At 36.8% G+C, this 25,648-nt stretch overlaps 1 protein-coding gene across 3 annotated transcripts in view; it reads left to right on the top strand.

Moving 5' to 3' along the window:
• Positions 1-25,648, top strand: part of enah (ENAH actin regulator) — an 85,209-nt gene that overhangs the window by 35,359 nt on the left and 24,202 nt on the right. For all 3 annotated transcript variants that reach the window (XM_008125937.3, XM_008125940.3, XM_008125939.3), the window contains exons 2-4: positions 7,395-7,560; positions 9,397-9,574; positions 18,822-18,906. In XM_008125937.3, the coding sequence (XP_008124144.1) occupies positions 7,395-7,560; positions 9,397-9,574; positions 18,822-18,906 (429 nt within the window). The remainder of the gene's footprint in view (positions 1-7,394; positions 7,561-9,396; positions 9,575-18,821; positions 18,907-25,648) is intronic.

Raw genomic sequence — 25,648 nt, 5'->3', positions numbered from 1 at the left:
GGGGTTATGCATTTGTCCTGAGAATTTTAAGTATGTCTGGCAGCAAGCAGCAAATGATTAAGCTCTGTCCTTGACTGCAGTCCAGCTGCCTGTAGAAATCTGAGCACATGCCATAGTCCTTGCTTGTTAATGTATGTGTATATAGATTCAGCTTCTAAAATATAAGTTCAGATCAGTTTTGTGAAGCAACTTAAACAATTTCTTTTAAGTTTACATAGTATAATGATCTTTTTAAAATGACTATAGCTTGAGCATTACACAACTTTTGAGAAGAAGAAAGAATATTTTTCTAGCAGGTTATTCATTACAATAGTTTGTTTAAATAGCTGTCTTCTTTCTCTTGGTAGTTGATCACAATTCTGAAACTTTGTATAATCACCTGTTGGTATAGACATTTCCAAACTGGGAATCATGACCATCTGTTGCAGCAAAAGTCCTATGGCATTAGAAAGATTAAGAAGTTTATTGCAGCATGAGGTTTTGTTGACTAGAGCTCAGTTTACTTCATGCATCCAATTAAACAGGGTATAGTCAATAAATGTGTTAAGCCCTCAAGATATCATAGGTTTATTTGGTTGCTTTGTTTCTCTGTACGTTATTGCTCCGTTAGTGTAAGAAAATAAGTAGCAAAATGCTTTGAATTGGTTGTTTTGATTGTAAAGTCAAAGGGAAATTTAAACTGAGAGCAGCTATGATGAATGCTAGCTGGGGAATGTGTTATATGAACACTACAAAAGATATGAAAGAATGATAGGTTCCGTCAAAATATAATATTTTGATGAAGAAATTCAAATTTTATAAAGTGAATCAAAATGCACTGAAAGCATTTTGGAGAAATAAATAATTTGGAACAGAAGTCATGATGCTAGTTCCTCTCAGCTTCTGTGTACCAATAACTCATAATTCATTGTCTTCTGTAAGCAGCAGAGATAGTGTTTTTTTCATTCTTTTTTACTTTAGACATAAATGAAGGAGCCATTTTTGTTGAGTTGTTTAAAAAAAGGGATTTAACAAGTGAAAAGATGTGATAGGGAGGGTATTTCGAAAAGATGGACTTGATTTAAAATTGCTGGATGCCTCTCAAAACACACAAACAATCTGTGCCTGTAGCCAGAAAGAAATTTCAGGAGAGGTTGAATTTTTTAAGCAAATCATGAAGAGTAGGTCTATAACACAAAATCATTTAAATTCCATGACTCATAGAATTCTATTTTTATAGACTTAATTAACTCAAATTTCTATTTTAGCTGCAAAGTTTCAAGTGTAAAAAAACTGAAAAGGACTGTTAATTTGGAATTTAGTTGTTACAAAAGAATACAACACCTGTTGGAAACACTTGAAAACTATGTCAATATACTTTGACAGAAATCAAGCTCAATCAGTAAACTTCAGTGGACACTCAAAAGACAAATCCAGTCAGTCTTTCTTGCCCCATTGTGCGTCTTATGTATGTTTTCAAAGGTTTAAGAGTTGAAAACAACCTTTCATTTGTACCTGTTGACACTGGCAATGTTGCAACAATCTGAAGAAGTTTCTTCCCATTTGGAAAAACTGTATTTTTTTTATCAGTTTTATGCTAATTTATGCAATGCTCTCGAGACAAAATAAATAAATAAATAAATGGCTACAGTTTTGAGATGACTTTTCAGGTCAGTATCTCATGATCTGGCACGAGATCTCAATAAAGCACTGAAATTACTATCATTGTGCAAAGGTTCTTCACAGGTAATAGGTCCTTAATTATTACTCCCTCTTAAAGTCAATTCTTGTTGGCCACAAAGAACAGTAGTTTCCACAACTGGCAGAAGTTTCTTTCTGTCTTCTTCTTTTCTTTATCATGATGATGGGTTACATCAATAGGTTTTCCACTGTGAATTAGCAAGAAGTTTTCAGCCAAGCACAAGTTGTTCTGCTGGTACTCTGTTTTTTGAAAGCTTGTATTGCATCTTTCAATCACACAAATGGTTAGCATCCAATGCGCCAAGCTTCTGATGACCACCTTTACCCACAACTTGTACTCTAAACATCATACAGTACTTACTGAGTGCACCTTGTACATAAAATGAGTAGGTTAACCAGGGGAACTGTTGAACCATTTGAAAACTTAGATGCTTTCTCTTATCCACAGGAAATACATATCCTGGCAATGGAGTCTGTGGATTTTGCACTAACTGAGCTTTCACTTGGTCATCAAAAACAATCTTGTTCATATAAAGTCCAAGGCCTAGCAATGACACAGCTTCTTGTCTTTGATCCTGTTCCATGGTTTCTTTGGCAGGGCTTGAATCAGTGGTAGACACCTCAGTTTTCACAAGTTTCCTCAGTTTTCACTTGCAATCCAGGTCATATCCGGCCCCCGCGCCTTAGGCTTTCGCCGCCAACTGCGAATGGGCCAACTTGCCCCTTCCACTATGTCGCTATTACTGCTATTGCAATGTAAGTTAATGGAAATATTGGAAATGATAGTGTGAATAAATTATCGAAAGTTGGTTGAATAGTGCATACAGTTCTGGAGGGATTCTGGTTTTTTGCTTCTCATGCATTTAGCATGGCTTAGCATGGGGATTTGGTTAACCAGTTAAAATGCATGAATAAATCAGTTTTTTTTAACCTGAAATTTTTTGGTGGTGGTTTGAACCCCAAAACCACCCCTTGGCTACGGGCTTGAAACAACACCTAGCCTCAGTCATTCGCGAGATGATGACCCCACAATATAAGGCCTAATGAGATATTCCCCATTTACGGAGTTAATTTTTAGATTTGTTTCTGGCTCAAAATAATTAGTAAACTTGATAATTTGATAACTTATTGAACCATTTGTTCCTTTTTGTGTAATGGTAACATGTTGCCATTGTGAAATATACCGGGTTCATCATTTTGAAACAGCCTATAAGGTTAATAACGCGGAGTGCATAATAATAAAAAGAAAAGATACATAGCAATGAGTGCACACTGGTATAATATTTTTGATACCTTAATCCTTTATTTTGATATAAGAATGATATGTGTAAAAAGTCATGTTGCTTACATATAAAGAACTACATTTCCACATGCAATTCCCTCTTTGAAAATGTGATCACTGGCACATTAGGATGTCTGAAATGGTTAATTGGAAAACAATTAAATATTATTACACGCTCTATTTGAGCTTTGTGTTGTCTGTTGGTAACAAATACTCTGAAGTTATTGATTGGATGGTGTCTCCATTTATGGCATGTACTTTCTGAACAGACTTTGCAATAAATAACATAACTGACGTATGCTGGTGTTTTCTAAAACCAGCCTTGACTAAAATAACTTCTACTTCATACAAACTGTACTCAGTTGAAGTAAGCATAAACAGTTATATCAGTCTGTGTTTTGGGGATTAAGACTGCCAATAGAATTCTGATGTGTAGTTATCAGTCCTAAATCCTTTATTATAGAGGCTTAACGATCCCCTAGTCCATATCTTGGTGAGGAATCAACACTTAACATTAGAAACAAGCTTAGGAAGCTAAAACTGACACTGTGCGCAGCAGCCATATGGTTGCTGCTAAGTGATTAATGCAACAAGGCTGCTGCACTTATATTTGGTGTCTGGGAGAAATTCTGTGGTGGTTTAGCGGAATAAACTAATTAAATGATAATGGAAATAAGTATCTTGTTTTAAATCTCTTGTATAAAACAATATTTGAACTTTCTAAACCGTGTTTCTTTCATAAATAACAAAAAGTCCAGATATATTGTGAGCTATTTCAATAATAGAATTGCGATTTTTCTGATTTCACTTAGAAATTGCAAATTTTTATTAAATGTATCAATCCTACGTGCTTCATTGGAACCTACCTTTGAGTTAGTATTTAAAAGATTGTACTATTAACTGCCTAAAACGAACTTGCATGCTTCATTTTTCCTTTTAATTGCACACCTACTAAAGCTCAGCCAACTTCCTGTATTTTGACATATTTTAAGGAAGAATGCACAGCTCTTACATTCAGGTGGTCATGTACACAAAAGAAACTAGCTCTGCAGTATTATTTGTTGAACTCTTGAACTAGCAGGAACTCTTCAATTTTTTTCAATTATCATGGTAATTGTATTTCTTAAATCATGTTTTAGGGCTGGAGAGCTGTTTGTGGTTATCTAAATCAAATGTGTTCAGATAAGCCCAGGTTTCAATCTCTTTAACCATACAGAGCAAATTCTTCTTTTGCTTGAAACAGGGTATTTTACATTGGGCATTATTGTTGAGCTTGTTGAATTTAAAAATAGAACTGATTTGATCACTCTAAAAACCATCACAATCTTGTTTTGCAGTAGAGGTCCGAGCACAGGCCTGCACAACCTGTGGCCCTCCAGGTGTTTGGGACTTCAACTCCCAGAAGCCTCAGCCATCTTGTCCAGTAGTCAGGAATTTTAGGAGCTGAAGTCCAAAATACCTGGGGGGGGCACAGGTTGTGCAGGCCTGTCTTAGAAACTTATTTGAGGCAGATCTATGTTGACCAGTTCTGCACAACTTGGCAGTAGTAGGTGGCTGATATTAAATAGGCAAAACCTCTTTGGGCTGGAGATAGGTTTTTAGTGCTTCACTCAGAGCTTGCCAGAGGGTGCCTTTCGCTCTCCGCAAGCAGCAGAGCAGATTAGCCTCGAATTTCTCTGCTTCCCCTCAATGTGGTTACAGGTTATAGTACTTTTCTTAGGGAAAGAAGCACTCAGCTCTTGCCTCCACTGCTCTTCCTTTCTCTTTGCCTCTGTTGTCTCCTTCTGCTATGGAGGGAAAACCCATCAATTCTATGCTATTTGTTTTTCCCTCTTTTGTGAGGGAGAAACTTCGCTTCGCTATGAAAATCCCACAACAACTTCATAGCGAAGCTATGCTTCTCCCTCACAAGTGAGGAACATGAACAGTGAGGAGTTGGTGGTTTTTCCTACAGAGGAGGAGACATCAAAGGTAAAGAGAAAGGAAGAGCAACAGAGGCAAGAACTGAGGCCCTTCTTCTTTACCACACCCCCTCTCTAAAATGGCTGATCTAATGTTAAATTTTCACATAACCTGGGGGCCAAGATTCCAAACTCTCCTAGTAAGGTCCAATACACCTTAAATTTTCATTCCTTGCTCCCCACTACTACAACCTGAGTCCAACAACCTCCCCAAATGACCAGAACTTCAAGTATTCTGACTGGATCTATTGGTGGTGCCCCCTTTGTCATAGGATAGTTTGGTAACTTTGGTGCATACGGAAAGAAATGCATAGAGGTAAAACACTGGAGGAGGGAATGGTAGGTTCTGGTTGCTACTCTGTTGCAGTGCTGTGCATGATCTCCCTCTCAAAGGCTTAGGCTCAGAGCCTCAGCGAACCGCACCAAATCCTTGTGAGGGCTGCGTCCAGTGCACAGGCCGCATGTTGTGCAGGCTTGATATAAATTCATTATACTAGATGTTTTATTGTTGTGGAAGTATGGAATGGATATTTTCTTTTTTCATATATATAGCAGTTGTACAGGTTTCAATACTGGATTTACTGTAATCCATAATGTGTGTTTGCTGTAAAAATTTTGCTGCCTGAAATTAATTACGTCTTATTACATGATATTTCATAAAATACGACATGACTTTAATTTTATCTATTGCATAAATAAAGCACAAGTGACAGAATTTCTAAAGTAATAACTTTCGTACTAGTATTAAGAGGAAATATTTGATTAAAGTATGCTTTTTAAGTGAGTAGGAAGTTCAGATTATCTACACCACTGCTTTTTACCAGCAGAATTTAACTTTCTTCTGTTTTCACTTGTCAGAATCATTCTAGGAATTTAGAAATGTAAAAGTATTACATATAGATGCTCTTCTTGAAATCTGAAGTTAAGGAAGGAGTCATGTGAATGGAAGTGAGAGTAAATAGAATACAGATTGGGGAAAATATAAATAAAAAATAAAAACTTAACATTGTGGCCCCTTTTTCTGTGTCTAGCTGATGCTGATTATTTTTGTACAATGCCTCTCCCCCCAAATTAAAGGGAGACTTAGGGTCCAGGACCCGCACAAAAGTGGGAAATTGCAAATATTATAAGTTCATTCCCCCAAAATGTAAGCTTGTTTCCCACCAAAAGCACATCCCCATCATTCCCATTCGCACCTTCCCACCATGAAGTCTCAGCCAGATTTTAATCCTTTCCCCAACAATCTACCTTCTTCCCCCTTTCCTGCTGAAGCCAGATCTTAAGCCCCTTTAAAAATCTGGCAGTAGCAGGAGAAGGGGGGAGAAGGGAATAATTGGGAAGGAGGTTTAAAATTTGGCAGCAGGAGAAAGGAGAAGAGAGAGATTGATCACTTTTAAAGGATTTGAAAATCAGGCTGGGTCTTCAAGGTGGGAAGATAGTTAAATGGAGCAAGGAGCTGACATGGAAGGACTTGCCTGATGGACATCCATAATTAATTAGGAAACATAAACTTAATCCAGTAGAAACATTGTTTATGGCCAGTTTCTTGCTTTGAATTGAATTGCATATAGATGCTGTTCTAGATGGGGTCACAACTAAAGACTTACCTGTGCAGATACTGTATACTGCTAATGCTGTCATCATCAAAGGCAGAAGTAGTCTTTGTGGCTTGAAGTGCCTTCCAACAACTTCAACTGGTGTCTTAGCTGGGTGGGGATCACATGGCTTTAGTAATTTGTGCTGTCATCCTTAGGTTAGATTATTGCAGTAAGCTTTAATTTGGAGCAGCAAAATGTGATACCAAATGCTTACTAGCACTATGTATTCCGAACATATGATTATAGTTCTGCACTAGTCTACTGCCAATTTATTTCCAGGTCATAGCGTTTGTCTTGGCTTCTAAAGCCTAATCTCTTAAGAACTATCAACATACAAATATATCCAGACCCTGAGCGTGTTGTTGCTCCCCTTTTCTCAGAGCCCCCTGCAATAGGTGTTTAGGATAGAGATGAAAGAACAGGCCTTCTCTTTCAAAATGCCCATATTATGGAATGTGCTTCTCCAGGAAAACTTGCATATTGACAACTTGATCATTTTTTCATCAACATCTGAAAACATTTCTTCTCTCTTGGGTGTTTGGGTTATTTATTGTTCCAAGCACTGGAGACTTTTTTGACTTGTTCATCTTTTTATTCATCTGAACAAAATCTAAACTGACATAACCTTAATGTGTATATGAGTTACAAAATGGATAAATTTGGCAAAATTAATAATTTGGTTTACCATGGTTAGCCCTCCTTTTCTTATGTTCAGATAAATAATGGAATGCTTTGAATATAGTGTCTGACAATTTTAGGCAGCTATGTTTGTCCCTAAAATTGCTATCATGTGTTTCTTTTCATGTAGAATGTTTAACATCAGATCTCCTTTCCCTTTTAATGTTTTATTTTTTATTTCTTTTTGTAAAACAGTGAGCAGAGCATCTGCCAAGCACGAGCTGCTGTAATGGTGTATGATGATGCCAATAAGAAGTGGGTACCAGCTGGTGGATCTACTGGATTTAGCAGAGTTCATATATACCATCATACAGGCAACAATACGTTTAGAGTCGTTGGCAGGAAGATTCAGGATCATCAGGTGAGTGATTTCTGTGATCCAATCAGTTATAATGGTATTTTTATTGCTAGGTTCAAAGATATTGCTCCTCTGATAGAAAGAAAAATATTTGAATGCAACCCAGTACCCTTACCATATTTTCCTTATTCAAAATTACACTTATTTTAGGATTTCTTAATTGTTTTCATAGAGAGGAGTGTGGTGTTCTTTAAAATACTTAAATGTCTGTATATCTTGAAGGATCAAAATATGGTTGTAAAATGGTTAAAAATGTGCTACATATAATTATAATTGTTCTTGACATTTCATGTAAGAAGACTCAGGTTTAGCAGCAAGTACACCCTCAGCCAGATACAGTGCTCTGAGTATATATCTGCATTTTACTCTTATGTGATATATGTATATCACAGTGTCTATCTGTGTAATTCCTGTGTGTGATATTCAGAGGATGATCAGCCACCACACACACTTTGCTTCTCATATGGACAAAGTGATGGAGGATTATATTTTTTCAGATGCCCATTCTCAGGGGCTTATTGGAAAACTGGCTCAGAAATAGTGTGATTGATTCTCTCCATCCCTATATGTTAGAAGACCAATTAAAACAATCTGCTGTTAGGAAGCATCGTCTGAGAGGGAATCAAAGTGCCTGTTATGTTCAAAATTCCTGCTGTAACCAATAATGTTCTTTCTACCAGAGATGGCAGAGAACTTCCAGTAAAGAGCAGTCTGTAGATTTGCAACCCCCCTCCCTTTCCATATGATCTGGAAATTCTTGTCCTTTCTCCTAAAAGCTGAAATATATGGGCTTTGACAAATAACACTATGTAACACGATTTTTCTTCCTGGGTTATAAATGTGATTTCCTAATTGGTTTTACCATAAAAACATGGAAAACGTTTATTAGACTGTAAAAACTTTGTTTTTGCTGTCTGCACAAAAGGTTAAAAATGACTACAAAAGGTTAAAAATGGCACATTGAAAGGTTAGAAATGACAGCAACAAAAAAAAGTTTCTATATTGTAACAACTACTTTCAAAGTAACTACCACACAATTAAACAGGAAATAACACTTTCAAGCCAGGAACAGAATAGTATTCAATAGTGTAATACTTCTAAAGAATGCATTTTAGTTTCTTGATATTGCACAGTGTTAATCTGGTGGCACAGTGTGTTAAAGCGCTGAGCTGCTGAAGTTGCGGACCAAAAGGTCCCAGGTTCAAATCCCAGGAGCGGAATGAGTGCCCGCTGTTAGCCCCAGCTCCTGCCAACCTAGCAGTTTGAAAACATGCAAATGTGAGTAGATCAATAGGTATCACTCTGACGGGAAGGTAACAGCACTCCAGGCAGTCATGCCAGCCACATGACCTTGGAGGTGTCTATGGACAACACTGGCTCTTTGGCTTAGAAATGGAGATGAGCACCAACCCCCAGAGTCGGTCATGACTGGACTTAACGTCAGGGGAAAACCTTCAACCTTAACATAATAGTTCACAAGTGTGATGGAGTGTTTTTCTTTTTCCTTTTTATTGTAAGCTGTAGAATGTTTATATGAGATACATCACATATGTATCTCATATACATATGTGCAATCAAGTATTGTTCTGTATTTTAGGTTTTACCATTTTTAGCTATTTGAATTGTGCTATCTAGTGTTGCAGATTGTAATAGCTAATGATTTAAACAATATACCGTAATTACAAAAAAGTCAGAAAAGATAAGCATCCATTTTAATGCATTCAGATATGTTGTGTCCTTTGAACAGCATCTAAATCTATTGAATTATTTTGAAACTAGGTAATGTGCATTTACCTGTAATTTAACAGGTCCAATTTTCATTTTACCTTATTTGTTTAGGTTGTAATAAATTGTGCCATTCCAAAAGGACTGAAGTACAACCAAGCAACACAGACTTTTCATCAGTGGCGGGATGCTAGACAAGTGTATGGCCTCAACTTTGGCAGTAAAGAAGATGCCAATGTTTTTGCAAGTGCCATGATGCATGCCTTAGAAGTGTTGAATTCACAAGATTCTGGTAAGACTGCCTAAAATTTCCAGTTTTGTATGTGGATAAAGTTTCAAATTCATTTGCATTTGTTTATTTCATTTTCTCTCCCTAAGTATAGTATCATACATTTCTCCTTGTTGAAATTTATTTTGTTAGTTTTGGCCCAGCTTTCTAACCTGTTACGGTCATTTTGAATTCTTATCCTGTCTTCTGGAGCTATCCCTTCCATTTGGTGCCATCTGCAAACTTGATAAGCACTCCCTCAAAACCTTCATTCGAGTCACTAATAAAGATGTTGAACAGTACTGGGCCCAGGATCGAACTCTGTGACCCCCCACTAGTTACTTCTTTCCAGGATGAAGATGAACCACTGGTGAGCATCCTTTGGGTTTGGTCACTTAGCCAATTGCAAATCAACCTAACAATATTATTGTCAAGCCTATATTTTACTAGTTTGTTTGCAAGAAAATCGTGGGGGACCTTGTCGAACATCTTGCTGAAATCAAGATATGCTACATCCACAGCATTCCCTGCATCTAGCAAGCTTGTAACTCCATCGAAAAAAGAGATAAAAATTAGTCTGGCATAACTTATTTTTGGAAAATCCATGTTGACTTTTAGTGATCACAGCATTCCTTCCTAAGTGATTGCAGACTGCCTCTTTAATTATCTTCTCCAGAATCTTTCCTGGTATTGATGTCAGGATGGTAATTATTTTGAGTCCTCTTTTTTCCCCTTCTTGAAAATAGGCACAACATTTGTCTTACTTCAGTCTACTGGGACTTCTGTTCGCCAAGAATTCTCAAAGATTATTGCCAGTGGTTCTGAAATTACTTCTGCTTTAATACTTTTAGATGTATTTCATCTGGCCTTGGAGGCTTGAATTCATTTCAGGTTGCCAAGTATTGCTTGACTACTACTTTACCTATTTGGGGTAGCATTTCCCCTATTGTCTCATTAGCTCCATATTGCTCAGGTTGAACACCAATTTCCTTTTGGAAGAAGAGGCAACAGATTACATTTGAAAAGTGTGGCTAGTTTACATATTGTAAAATGAATAATTGATTATAGGGATGGAAACAAGAACGTAAAAAGCATTTCCAGAATTTTTTTGGTGGTATGCTCATCAAGTAAAAATGCTTATCAAGTAGAAAAACATAATAACCCTCTCTATAACCCTCTATAATCATGTTCAAGAATGCAGAAATGAAATTGTGTCATGGTATACATTTTCTGGAAAAATCTGAACCTTGTTCATCATTTTGAATCTCATTCATATTAATAATTTACTAGCATACCAGTAGGCTTCTGAAAAGCAGTTTAAGCTCCAGAACAGTTGTTTATGGAGCAGTTGAAGTTGCCAAAAGCAAAACATATCCCTAGTTCAGTAGTACATGTTTTGTTTTGTCTTTGAAAGATGAAGCATAAGAATATTTCAAAGCAATGGCAGCTGTTCTTGTTTAAATTAGTTTACCGAAAAGTTCTTTGATCTTTTGTATAGATCACAAAAATGTACACCAAAATAATTCCGTTTGGTCTTTAAACAGAAGCCTTAGGTTTAGTTGTGTTGTCTTTCTCTGGATCTGCTACTCATTCAATAGCTAATTTTAAGATTAAATAAATTTGATTCCATTTGAAAATAAATTCTCCTTATAATTTTCCAGTAATGGTTTAAGAAGCTTTCATCCATAGAAATATTTGTGATATTGCTTATGAGTACTGTTAATATTTTTTATTCTTGTTAGTTTTAAATAGTCGACCCTCCAGTATTACAGGTTTAACTTCCACTCATCTAACCCTCATGAAAGCGGAGAGCTGACTGTAATATTACAAACTATAACATGACAGGTGCCAACATAAAATTGTCTGCCTAGTCAATGTCAAATAAAGAGGTTCATTGATTGATAAAGAATATTTTTGAACCACTGGATTTTGCTTTGACATTTTGTTTGGTAGAGAGGAAATAGTGTCTGCACTGCAGCTGTTCTTGAGTGAATGTGGTTGATTAATGCTTTCATGATTTTCTATCTAATCTCATAAATGTTAAACTTCTTAGTTAAAATCATAATGTGGCTGTTTATTTCTTATGAAAGATAGCAGGTCACAGGTGCTTTGATTTATTTGCTCATTCGATTTATCTGCTCACTCTTCTTTAAGATTTGTACAGTTTTCACACATGCATTTTGTATTAGCCTTCAATCTAACAGTTCCCATTCAGTTTTCAATAATATTTAAGATCTCTAAACTAGTCGCTCAAACTGCAGTTCAGTATGGCAGCATCTTCTGTACCTTACAAAGAGATAATAACTTACTTTTTAATGTTTAAAATATGCTGAAGGACAGAAAACCAAAATATTATATTTATTATAGGCACAGTATTTTAAAGTCTTAATAGAATACTAGGATAGTGAAATGAATGCAGAAACCAGTCTTAAAAATTGGTTTTCCAGGTCTTCCTTTCCTTAAGATACACTTGGAAATGGTTGAAGGACTTCCGTTATATCCCTCTTCACTCTCATTAATGCATTTCCCTTGCCCTTCCCCTTCAACTTTCATCATGGTTGCAGATTGCATCATTGCAAACATTAATGAGCTTTAATACTGATAGGTTTTCGCTTAATGAAGATGTATATTACTGTATTTTAAAACACTCATTTGAGAGTGTTCTGGATGTTGTTAATTACAGACTGCAGTTATCAGTTAAGGATAACTCTGTTTGAAGGATGAGGATGAAGAGATAGGAACTCAATAAAACTAGAGAGGTTGATGAGAAAAAAAATGCAGTCCCTGTGACCTTTTGTGCAGAAAACCATACTTACTTTTCAAAAGCAATTGTGCTATAATGGAAACATTTGAGAATGATTGGTTCTGTTAGTCCTATCATCATCACAGGCAATCACTCAAGTCTGAATGTGATTGTCTTTGAGGTAGAATCTTGGTGGTGGATCTGTAGATGGTTGTGAAGACCTAGTCTGGGTTCACATGGTCTTTCACAGTATTAATCCTATATCTCCTAGGAAGCTGGAGAAATATTGTTTGCAGGTATTTAGGATATTTTTCTACCTAAGGAAACAGGAAGAATGGAACCCCTCCCTTCCAAAAAAATACATCATATTTATAGTGATCTCCCAGTACAAATTTTTGACCCCTGAGTTGACTAAATGCTTGCCACACGTGATGAATAATTATACGGCAAGAAGATGAAACCAAGTAATTGGCAGCTCTAAAATAATATGAGAAGAAAACTGACCCGATAATTCTGCATGCTAATGTAATTATGGTTGTGTTCAGTCACACTGACAATTGTTCAACAGACACTGGTCTTTCTGAAATCACTATAAGCCATGTAATGACAAGATGATTGAACAAATTTTGGTTTATAACGTAACAGCAACTGATACAGTTTCCTAGCACCAACTGCATTTAATGTTAGTGTAACCACAGATCCATTAATAACACAGCCCAGCAGAAACATTTTTGGTGTCTTTGTTTTTAGGACTGTTCCTGGAGTTTTTTAGAAAACGGCATCGGCTAGACCGCATCTGCCTTTGCTTTTTATATATGGTTATGATGGTTCTTTATGGGCAAATCGATGGCGACTGGTATATGGCATATATGCTGTATCTCAAAAACTAGAACTGAGAGAGGGAAACTGGTGCCATTTTTGGAATTATCAAGTCAAATTATACTCAGAAACAGATCTAATGTTTGAGGCACTAACATGTGTGTTAGCCAGTAGTAATAATAATAATAAGAAGAATAAGAATAAGAATTTATTTATTTGACCAGTCATATGACTATTTCAAAGTACAACACAAATAAAAACATGGCAGAAAGGAGGAGAGGACAGCCGCTGACCTTCTCTTTGCAGTCAAAATCTTATTTTCCTGATTCTTCTTTCAGGAAATGTCCTCTTTTCATTATAGCTTTCAGGATAAAAAGGCTTACTCCGATTATGGTGGATTTTTCTTGTCCTTGCAAGAGAAATGTCATTTCTGTTGGGGGACCTAAAATTCGATAGTAATGGATGTAAATATCTGTATCAAAGTTCAGTATAAGCTGGGCAGTCAATCAAAAAATGTTCAGTATCTTCCACTGATTGTTCTCCCCAAACACAAAATCTCTCATTTCTTGGGATGTTACAGTAGTAACCAGTTTGCATCATAATACCGAGTTGTTCAAACCCAGCCCTGATATATATTCTTCTTAAGGGTAATGGATAGTGTTCTAAATGAATATTCATTTTGTGGGAGGCTAAAAACTTTGTGGCAGAATACCTACCTATACTTGCTAGGTTCAATTGAGCATAGATATAACGAGTGCGTTGCATGAGCACTAGTTTTGCCCTAGGTCCTAGATAGTTCAGAAATTGTAAATGAAGGCCAATTTTAGCCATCTCATTGTTTGAAGCCACTGATGACCTGTGGTCGTGCTGGACTTGCTCCTCTAGACATAGGCAAGGAAGTCTGCTGGAATTCATCTGATTAATTTTTTACCAGCAATTGAATTGTCTCATTAAAATTTGAGCTTTTACTGGGAGCATGCCTAGCTCCGCCCTTACTGCAGCCATCAGCGTTGTTCTGGAAAGGCCCAGGAGGATGCGAAATTGCTTACCTTTGAAAGTTTCAATTTTGGCCAAATTGATGTGCCCCCAAATTTCAGCCCCAAATTTAAGTGTTGGTATTATTTTTGTCTTGAAGACTTCCAGGGCGGGTCTAATTGTGCCTGGGTATCTATAATGGTACAGCTTATAAATGGAACCTGCAGCTTTCGTTGCTCTTTGTATACTATGGGTAATGTGGTTAACCCAAGCACCGGATGATGAAAATGTAATGCCTAGATATTTGTAGCTATTAATTTGTTCCATGTATGTGCCATTCAGGGTCCAAGTGAACCGTTTCCTGCTTTTTCCAAAGACCATGATTTTGGATTTGTCCTTGTTCATAGTGAGCGAATTTAGCTCGCAATACAAATTGAATTTTTCCAGAGATCTTCTCTGTCCCACTGGAGACATTGCCATGATCACCATATCATCAACGTAAAACAAGATGTTGATAGTTCTGGTCAGAACTTTAGGGCCATGTAGACTGTTAGAGGATAATGTTTTCACAATGTCATTTATATAGAAGTTAAAGAGAAAAGGGGTTAATATGCACCCTTGTCTCACACCAGTTGACATTTTGATTTCACTGCTCAGGGCTCCAGTGGGTCCAAGTCTGACTTTCAGTACCATATCAGAGTACAACGTAATGAATAAAGTAAGTAATCTTCTGTCAATATTTGTGGCGGCCAGCTTTTCCCATAATATGTTGCGGCAGATTGTGCCAAATGCTGAAGACAAATCTATAAATGCTGTATACAGACTCATCCCGCTTGAATTATACTTTTGGATTATATGCTGCAGAACAAAGCAATTATCTATGGTTGAACATCCCTGTCGGAAGCCTGATAGTTCTTCACAGAGAATATTGTTTGCATTGGGCTATTGCTCGATTTTAATCAAAAGATATTTTGGATAAATTTTTGCTGTGATATCAATCAGGCTTATAGGTCGATAGTTCTTTTAGTTGGTTTTTTCTCCATTCTTATGAATATAGATGAGGTTGGCCAGTATAATATTTGTTGCATTTTAGGGTTATAGATCTTCAGTTAAGTCTTGGGGGTCTATGGCACCAAAATATATTTAAAGAGGCTTCTTGTTAAAGAAAGATTAAGAATCACTTTTCTAAATAGTAGAATCAGCAAACTATTAATTCAGAATTCTAAAATGTACAAATTATTTAACATAGTTTGTTTAGTTAAAACAAAACTATCTTATTCATACTACTTATTAAAGTAATCTGGTCCCTTAAATATTGTGTAGTTTTCAAGAAAGGCAGTTTTAACATTATGGTAGTTTATCCACTTGGCTGAATCCTCTCAAGTTGGAGTTGGGGGAAGTGAAAGAATAAAGGGAGTGAGATAAAGAAAAGTGCCGAGTGGACTTCATGTGCTTTCTTCCCCCCAGACCCATTGTGTTCATTCTTAGTTGTCATTCACTAATCTTGCTCTTGGGCAGGCTCCAGCAGCTGTCTGCTTGCCTCTTCTCTCCTGAGAATAGGACTCACAGAACAGATTTGTTGGAGAGACAAAATGTATCTTTTTGTGTCAGTCAGGTTCTCCTCATGCTTGAAAAGGGCAGGGGATGTGGCAATGAACTCTCCCAAAGAACTAGTGGCTGGGTAGGCACTGGAAGTTGTGTTGGCCTAGGTCACCACCATGTCCTTTCTAGCATTGTTACATCTCTGAGTTTGAGCTTATAAAAACAACTGCTTAAAAATATACAATAGAAAATGCAACGAATCCTTGGTATTTGATTCCAATATCCCCTCTCAGTGATACCAGAGTCTGTTTATGCTTACTCTATAATACTCATGTATACATCTAGAATAGGGAACCATACCCTTCTCTGAGTAGTGTGTTGAAAAGCAAGAGCTAATCTGTCTTGGAAGAACCTAAAAGAAGTACTGATCCCTTCTTCTTTCTCTGCCACTGTGCTGCTTCTGACCTTTTGAATGCCTAGAGGGGGAAATGATGGAAGGAGTGTCATGGCATGACTGACTCCTGGGGCTTCATTGGTGCATTCCCTTTTCCATGTAATGACCTGTGACTTATCCATGGGTCATATCAAAAGTCATAGTTTTGGCCCCAAACCCTGAGACAATTTATACATAAGGTTGACTTGCACATGAATATATACGGTATATAAAATGGGAAAAGAAAGGTTTACTTTCTGGATTTTTAACTATGTTCAAGCCATGCGTGGTTGAATCCATAGATGCAGAATCTGTGGATGCAAAGAGCCAATCATTGGTTGCATTCCTTTGCCTTTTCAGTTACAGTGTATGTAAAACCTGTGTGTGTGTGTGTGTGTGAGAGAGAGAGAGAGAGAGAGAGAGAGAGAGAGAGAGAGAGAGAGAGAGAGAGAGCTGGATCATGTAACTTTTTATCTTCTTTTGAGGGCTCTCTGCTTCAGCATAGAGACACTATAAAGAATGACTCGTTCATGGATGCCTTTATTCCACTAACCCTTCAAAACATAGAGACCATCCACACTGCATAATTACAGCAATTCGATACTATATTAACTTCTGTGGCTCCATTCTGTGATACCCTGGGGCTTGCCCGCACCCACATGCCGTATCTCCAGTTAATACTGCTGTTTAATATAAGAAAATGCATAGAATACGTACATTTGGTTCATAAGACACGGCTTTAAAAGGAATCAGTGTGATCAGATATGACTTCTCTGTTCATTTATACTTGCTTGTTGTTAGGGAAATGTATAAACTTCCTCAGAGACTCAGATTCAAAGGCAATTAGTTCCCCCTGGTTTCATCAGAAGCAAACACGTCAGAATCACTTAGTTTTTGTAATAATCATGAAGCTGCTACTCTTTTTTTCCAAACAAGAAGTAACCAGAAATTATTTTGAGTTTTGTGGGGGGGAACCATGACCTTATATAGGCCAAGGGACCCTCAGAATTGCCTCTACAACTCCAAGAAATTGCAAGATAGATTTTTTAGTAAATGTACAAACACAAACATATGGGTGCACCTGCATATTGGGAGATGGGAGGACATGGAATGGTATTGGTAAGTCATGCAGCCATGAATTTTGCTTTCCCTATCCTTGGAGATTTGAACTATATAACGATACAGGCAGTCCCCAGGTTACAAACATTCAATTTCCAAATGACTCATAGTTAAGAACTGTGGTGAGACAACAGGAAGTGAGGGATATCTATCCCTCGGAAGGGAAATTCATTCTTGAAAGAGTTATCATGGGGAAAAGGTGTTTTCACTGAAGCTTTATCACCAATCCATGCTTCCAAATTTTCCAAACTCCAATTGTCACAGGGGCAGAAAGTGAGGTTAAATCTTCTGAACAGGGACAAAAACAGCAAAACAAGCACCACAGGAGTGTTAACCCGTCCCTATGCTATCCAAAATGAAAACATAGATATTTTTGGCTTAAGAACAAACCTATAGAACCTGTCTTGTTTGTAAGTTGCCTGTATAGCTATATTACTTGCATACTATGTGATCTACCTTTTAATACACTCTAGCTGACAATGACAAAGGTTCATTAAAAAGTGTTTTAGAATACTTACTTAGATAGAAGTATGTAATGTGAGGTGAACCTTACCACATAGTTGGTGTGCAAATACTTTAAAAAATACAGTAGAGTCTCACTTATCCAACACTCGCTTATCCAACATTCTGGATTATCCAACGCATTTTTGTAGTCAATGTTTTCAATACATCGTGATATTTTGGTGCTAAATTCGTAAATACAGTAATTACTACATAGCATTACTGTGTATTGAACTACTTTTTCTGTCACATTTGTTGTATAACATGATGTTTTAGTGCTTAATTTGTAAAATCATAACCTAACTTGATGTTTAATATGTTTTTCCTTAATCTCTCCTTATTATGCAACATATTCGCTTATCCAACGTTCTGCCGGCCCGTTTATGTTGGATAAGTGAGAGACTACTGTATATCAAAACAGTTCATTAAAAATCCTTATTTTATACTGTGTTGAAGGTTACATTTTTTACATGTGGAAGAACTCAGTCATTACTTGTTTCCTCTGTAAAACACCAGATGAAGCTTCTAGTGCTGAGAACCCAAAGGTTTTTTCACTATTTGTGGGTATTCTAGATGATCATAATAAAAGATATTAGTCAATTAGCTTTCTTGGATTATCCTCCCAACATAGTTTGCCTCACTACATAAAACAATGTTAATTAGTATTCCAATTAGATAATACGGTCTTTAACAGAATAAAGTTTAGTCTAAATAATAATGAATAATTGGCATGTAATTTCTGTCACCCCAGGTGAAACAACTGCCCATATTTGATAGTGTATTGATGTATACGGCTGTCTTATATTTTGATTTTCCCCAAGCATCATCTTGAACTCAAAATATGTTTCCTCAAAATATTGTGTAAAACTTTGAAACATATAAGATTCATGAATATGTCCATAATGTTTTCAGGAGTAGTGAATAGCTTCACTCTTCATATTTATGTTGAATTATATTTCAATTTGATATTGTAAAACTAGAAAAAAATTATTGAGGACAGTGTTCAGTTACATTTTGTGTGCTGTATAGGTTTTTGGAGTTACTGTAAACAAAACAAGAATATAATCAAAACTTTGCACTGGACTTTACAAGTGATTTTTTTTCAAATGAAAGTTAATGTATAATGTGTCTTTTTTCAGGTCCAACGTTGCCTCGACAAAATGCACAACTTCCTACACAAGTGCAAAATGGCCCATCACAAGAAGATATAGAAATTCAGAGGAGGTTAGTATGATTTGATGAATAGCAGATACTACAGTGTTGATTATGCTTGTTTTTATTGCGTTTATTCGGGGTTCTCAAAAACATCTTTTCAGAATAGATGTATGCTAGATTATTTGCTTGTTACGGAATGCAAATGATATCCACACATTTCGGCTAGACTTGGATTCTACATTTGCCATGGTCGTAATATATTTAAAAATCGCCCTTCCCTTTATTGGAGGTTCTAGACAGATAGCAATGTGCAAATCTTATCAAATTCAGTGAGTCTTATAAAAAGAGCCAAGTCAGAGTACCTTCGTCATTTTTAGCCCAAATGGTCAGCTTCAGTTTTCATTCCAGTTTCTAGCTTGAGAAGTGGACAGCATTATCCTCCAATTCCATCAGAACTGTAGGAAGCATTTCCTCCTTCCCAGGGCTCCTCACATTGCAATTTGCTAAAGGGCAGGGACGAAAGTGAATTTTATTGGAGTCTGGCTGCCTTTTTAAAAAGAAGTTAATTTGGTAAGCATTTTTCTGTCCATTAGTTGAGTCCTATAAAGCTTAATTTTGCTGTCTGGCTCACTTCTGTATAATCATAAACCAGAAAACCAATTTATGGGCTGCACAGTTTGTCTTCCATTCTCTATCACTTCTCTATTCAACCCCACCCCAACCTCCCAGTAGTTTCCTGCAAAACTCAAGGGAGTTTTCGAACACCCATTTATTAGTTTGCCATTTGGAAGAAAAGAAGTGTGTATGTGTGTGTGGGAGAGAGAGACTGTTGCATTGTGCTAAGCTGAAAATCCTATTGAGTACACTTTAAAAAGAATGTAGGATTGTAGCCAGCAACTCAGGTCAAGCTGATGGCTAGTCTGAGTAATATTCTTATAAAGACAAAAGAGGAGGGATTAATAAACAGGTATCTTCTGCAGTATACAAACTGATAGCATTAAGGCTAAGCTTCTTCATTTGTCTCTTATCTCCAGCCACATACCCTACTTCATATTGGTTGAATTTTTGATAGCATGTAGTCTATTCATTCAGGTTTGGTGGATACTATTTTAAACTAAAAGGTTTTATGACATGTTTGTTTTTTGGGCATTAAGCAGTAATCACGAATTTAGATGAAGTCATTATATTATAGCCTTTGGATTCTCTTGGAACACGATAAGAAACTTCTTCTTGTCTTGACCATGAGCTCATACATTACTTTTGAAAGAAATCTTGGGAGCTGACATTCATAAAAGCTTGTCTTGGGTTTTTGCTTCTGTGATATTGTCTGTGCCATTTACGAAGAGAAACCTATTTCTGAGAGATGTAGCTGAGAGCACACATGGCAGTAGCATTTGAAGATTTATTTCAGATCCTCTTAGTGCAATCTTACTAACATTGAAGATAAACATGGATTGACCTTTAGCCAGGATAATATTTTCCACAAACCAAGATTTGCCCAAATAGCTGGTAGTACCTATAAAGCTCTTGGATGTGTGATTGGACATTTCTGTCCCTTCACCTGTCTTAGATTTTAAAAGACCTTTGTGATTCCCTCTGACTTGCAGAAGAATGGTAAGTTGTGAACCCTGGAGGCATTGATCATCCTTTTTGATGATTTTTTTCCAGACCAGCAGGTCCAAAGAACCATAGCCAGGCTGTTAACTGATGCAGGTTACAGAATCTATGGCCCCTTCTACACTTCCATATAATCCAGATTATCAAAGCAGATAATCTACATTATCTGCTTTGAACTGGATTATATGAGTCTACACTGCTATATAATCCAGTTCAGATCAGATAATCTGGATTTTATAAGGCAGTGTAGAAGGGACCTCAGATTTCATAGTATTATATATCTGAGAACATCTATATACATAAAACAATGGTTTAAAAGAACAGGCTAGAGTGTGCTTTACTGTTTTAACCAATCTGTTTTAAAGAGCTACTTAAACTTTTAAAATTACATGTTATTCTTTCACCGAGGTGTGAATTGTTTTAGTACTGTAAATATTTTGATTCTATTTTAGTATTCATTTTTTGTATATTTTAATTGTATTCTTTTAAATTATGAGCCACTTTGGGTCCCAGTTGTGGGGGGAAAGTGGGATATAAATAAATTATATCAATCAATCTTCAAACCAATTGAAGAAATGTCTTTACATCGGTTGACTTTGAAAGTGATTTTTTCCTCATTAGCAATGCATCAATCAAGATGAGATTCTGAATTGGCAGTGTTATAAACTAATCTAAATATGTGCCGTTTTGATGACAACAAACTAATGTTGGCTATAAAACTAACATTTCTGCCAAAGATATTTTCTCCTTAGTGTATTCTCCTTCCAGTCTTTTGTCCAAGTCTATGAAATCCACAAGAGATATGTTGGCACTCTGTGGATATCAGCAGGGCATTGAAAGTTTACTTTAAAAGAATGGGGTCAATTAGACACACTCAGGCTCTGTTAATTTCTTTTTGCTCCAAGTCATCAGGGAGCGGAGCAACTAAATTGATGAGAGCAAGTTGGATTAAGGCATGGAACCTTTAACATTATGACTTCGTGTTCAAAGATCTCAGCACATACGGGCCCCATGCCATGAGGAGAATGACAATGACCTGGGCATATTAAGTTTCAGCCTTCTTAGAGGATGAATGCAAGACTGAAGGTTGGAAAGAGATGACTATTTATATCAGGCATTACAAATTAGACAGATATCGCTCAGCATAGGTGACTTTGGGATGCTCACAGGCAGTTGTTTCAGAAAAGATCAGCTATACCCACCTGATTACCTAAGGGCCTGATGTGACTCACGTTTAAGTGGATTGTTCCTCTGGCTATCCAGGAATGAATATGAATGTGTATGAACAGGATTCTGACTTTGGGGACATCAACATTGTAGAATCAATGCATTGACCCCATTTTAACTGCCATGGCTCAATGCTATGGAATCATGGGAGTGTACGTTTTAAAAAGGACTTTACCTGGTACCTCACCGGACTACAATGCCCATGATTGTATAGCATTGAGCCATGGCAGTTAAAATAGTATGCTAATTGTACAGTGTAGATGCACCATTAGTCATCTTTTAGTTTTGTTTCTCTTTAATCCTTAAGAATTCATCTGTTATTCAGTGAGGCTTTGCTTTTTTTCAATGTGCAGATACGATGGGGTCTTGGTATCCACTGGGGCTCGATTCCAAAGCAGTCCCACCCCTTCCCTCCACCCCCATGGATACTAAAATCCATGGATGCAGAAGAAGTCCTATTATATGGCTTAGTAAACTGGTGTCCCTTGTATAAATTGTTAAGAGCAAAGTTTGCTTTTTTGGAATTTTTTTGGAGGGGAGATAATAGTTTCCAATTGTGTATGGATGAATCCATGAATGCAGAATCTGTAGATATGGACAGCTGACTACAGTGTCTTTTTGCATTAGTCCGTTGATTTAAGTTTGGTAGTGCAAATCTGTTTGTATGTTCTTTGAATTCTACAAAGGTGTTCTTTAGTATTTTGGTACTTTTCTGCTTTCAGTTGCATAGTCCTATTTCATTTCTATATTGGCTGTCCAATGATTTCCATATACATTATCAACCTTTTATGAGTGACTCCCCTTCTTTAGTTCTTGATTCTAGGCCAGTTTTCCAACAATGTATGATTGTACTCTTGTTTCCTACCTTTGAATTCCATCCACCTATGATTATCAGCATATCCTGTTTGCGTGTGGATCTGTTTCTTCCTGGATGCATGCAGTAGAATTTGTTTCTTCCCCTTCTGCCTCTGTAGTGGGAACATAAATTTGGATTAGGGCTATATTGATATGTTTTGCATGACATCTTATTGCTGTCATTCTTCCAGTTATTACATCTTTTTACTACTTTTGCCACATCATGTCTCGCTGTTAATGACACACCATTTCTTTTTAGATTGTCATTTCCAAACTAAATACTATATAATCTGAAAATCTTCCATTCCTATCCACTTCAATTCACTCACATGAAATATTACAATATTTATACATTCCATTTCCTCTTTTATAAAAAAATTTCACACTCTATATTCCTATTTGCAGCTTCAGGCTTTTCTTTCACATTTGAGCATGTCAGCAGCTGAACACGCTTTCAGTTTGAGTCCAGTTGCATCCATCACTATTTATACTTGTCCGTTGCTATTTCCCAGTAGCTGTTTGAGTGGTATCATCCTCCAGCACTAACACTTGTTTCATGGATTGTTTCATCTTAGGGCTTTTAAGGTAAAAGACATGGCATTTTAAGGTCGTTCAGAAGTGGTTTACCGTTCTGTCTTCCTGCACAGTGCTAATAATAGTCTAAAGTGTCACAGCGGTTGTCTCTGCCAGTTTCTCCTCTCACAACCGCTGCTGCCCAGTAGCTTCCTTTCGGAAGCTTCTCTGCCATTGGAACTATCTGTTATTTTCTACTCATGTGGCCTTTACTTCCCAAGGAACATGGATGCACCTTACATTTAGCATCCTGCCTTGCCTGACCATATTAGAGGTCACGGTTTCAATTAAGTCTAGGTTCTTGATGGTATGGCTCTCAGCACAATGAGACACTCAAAATCCCCTTGTTTAGGAGAAGTTCTGGCTGCATGAAAAGTGCTAGTCTTGACTTCCTATACTTTTAGGGTTTTTTCTTCCATCTTAGGACTTGAATATTTGAAGATTGTTTAGGATTTATGTGTTTAAAGAACTACATGCAAATGTGTATACCTAGATGTGAAGGCCTTCCTCAGTGTGTGAGTGCTTTACACATGTATGGCAATGTAGGCAGCTGCCAGGGAAGAGCGTCTTCTCTATGCTACTACTACAGTTGTAGAAAATTCACAATACAGAGGGTCCACCCAACACAATTGTAGTGTTTTTTAATGCCAGTTAGATGATGTTTTAAAAAAATATTTCCCTAAACCATTTAATTACAACTCTAGGATATTTTTTCTATTTCTGTGTTTTAGTTAGACTGCATTCTGACTCATTGTATATGATTTTTATGTTTTCTTGTTGCACTTTTTAAAATGTACATCTCCCTGGGGATGTCTGCTCACAGTTAATAAAGAACATCTTAAGTAAATAAGAATAACTTTGTGCACTATACTACAAAATATTGTGAGTAATACAGTCGGCCTTCCACATTTGTGGGTTAAACTTATGCTGATTTGATTATTCATGGATTGAATATGTTCTCTCCAGGAATCTCTAGATTCTCTAGGGCAGGGGTCCCCAAACTAAGGCCCGGGGGCCGGATGCGGCCCTCCAAGGTCATTTACCTGGCCCCCACCCTCATTTATAATATAATATTTTTATATCAGTTTTAATAATATAATATATTGTATATACATATGATATTGATAATAATATTATCATTTTATACAATATAATACTAATAATAATATTAATTATATGTTATATATTACATCTATATATATAAAAGAGTGATGGCATCAAGGTTGTGGGGTATTTACTTTTGTTGTTTTGTCCGCTGCCATGATGCCATCACTCTTTTATATATATAGATAGTGGTATAGTTCAATATAGTAATATATAATGCTAATATTGTGCTATGCTAATAATACAATATATTGTATGTACATAGAGCTGCTCTGAGTTCCCTTCAGGGTGAGAAGGGTGGGATATAAATGTAGTAAATAAATGTAGTAAATGAATAAATAAATAATTTTGGACTTCGGCTTGCCCAAAGTCTGAAATGACTTGAAGACACACAACAACAATAATCCTAATTAACCTGACTATCTCATTGGCCAGAAGCAGGCCCACACTTCCTATTGAAATCCTGACAGGTTTATGTTGGTGAAATTTATTTTCATTTTTAAATATTGTATTGGTCTTTCATTGTTATTGTTATTGTTTTGCACTACAAATAAGACATGTGCAGTGTGCATAGGAATTTGTTCGTATTTTTTTTTCAAGTGATAATTTGGCCCCTCAACAGTCTGAAGGATCGTGGACCGGCCCTCTGCTTTAAAAGTTTGAGGACCCCTGCTCTAGGGCGACTATTGTCAATTTCAGCAGATACCTAGAAAGAACGTCTCAACTTAGGTGAAAGTGAAAGTTGACTGCAGAGTCATCCTGGAGGATGAAGAGTTTCCTAGAACATGAAATCTCCTTTTTACACATATCCAGGCCCAGCCCTCTCTAATTTTTTATCTTGCCCAGCTTATCCCTGGTTCTAGTTAATTTTAATATTTGTTTTTATATTCTGCTGTTTTTAATTGTTTTAATCATATTGCTATTGTTTCTAAATGTGTTTTTAGTTTGTAAACTTTGCTCTGCTGGGCTTGGTCCCATTTGGAAGCCTCACTGAATCCCTTTGGGGAGATGGTGGCAGGATATAAAAATAAAGTTTTTAGAGCTGATGGGAGTTGTGATACAGTAACATCTTGAAGGCTGCAGTTTGTTCTGTGTAGTCATCATAGTGGGGTTTGAATTTAGATACAAGACTTGTGGATAGGATGTCTGACTTTAAAATGTCCTTTAAACTTTCCCCAATCTCAGAACCACAAGAGCTGTTGGGTTGCAATTCCCATTTCCCCCAGTACATAAGGGATGTTTCAGTAACATCTGGGGCCCCAAACTGGATAAAAACTAGAGATCATTGACCACTTTGCAATTGACCCTCACCTCTTGTACCCATGGATACTCCATTCAGTGGCTCTTTGAAGGCAACCGTAAGGCTGATATAGCCTTCAATGAAAATGAGTTTGACACCCCTGGTCTAGCACATCTGATAGGTTGCAGTGTGGAG

Source organism: Anolis carolinensis, chromosome 1, assembly GCF_035594765.1.
Source record: "Anolis carolinensis isolate JA03-04 chromosome 1, rAnoCar3.1.pri, whole genome shotgun sequence".
Classification (NCBI taxonomy): Eukaryota; Metazoa; Chordata; class Lepidosauria; order Squamata; family Dactyloidae; genus Anolis; species Anolis carolinensis.
The sequence above is the reverse complement of the archived record's forward strand: the minus strand, read 5'-3'. Positions and strand labels throughout refer to the sequence as shown.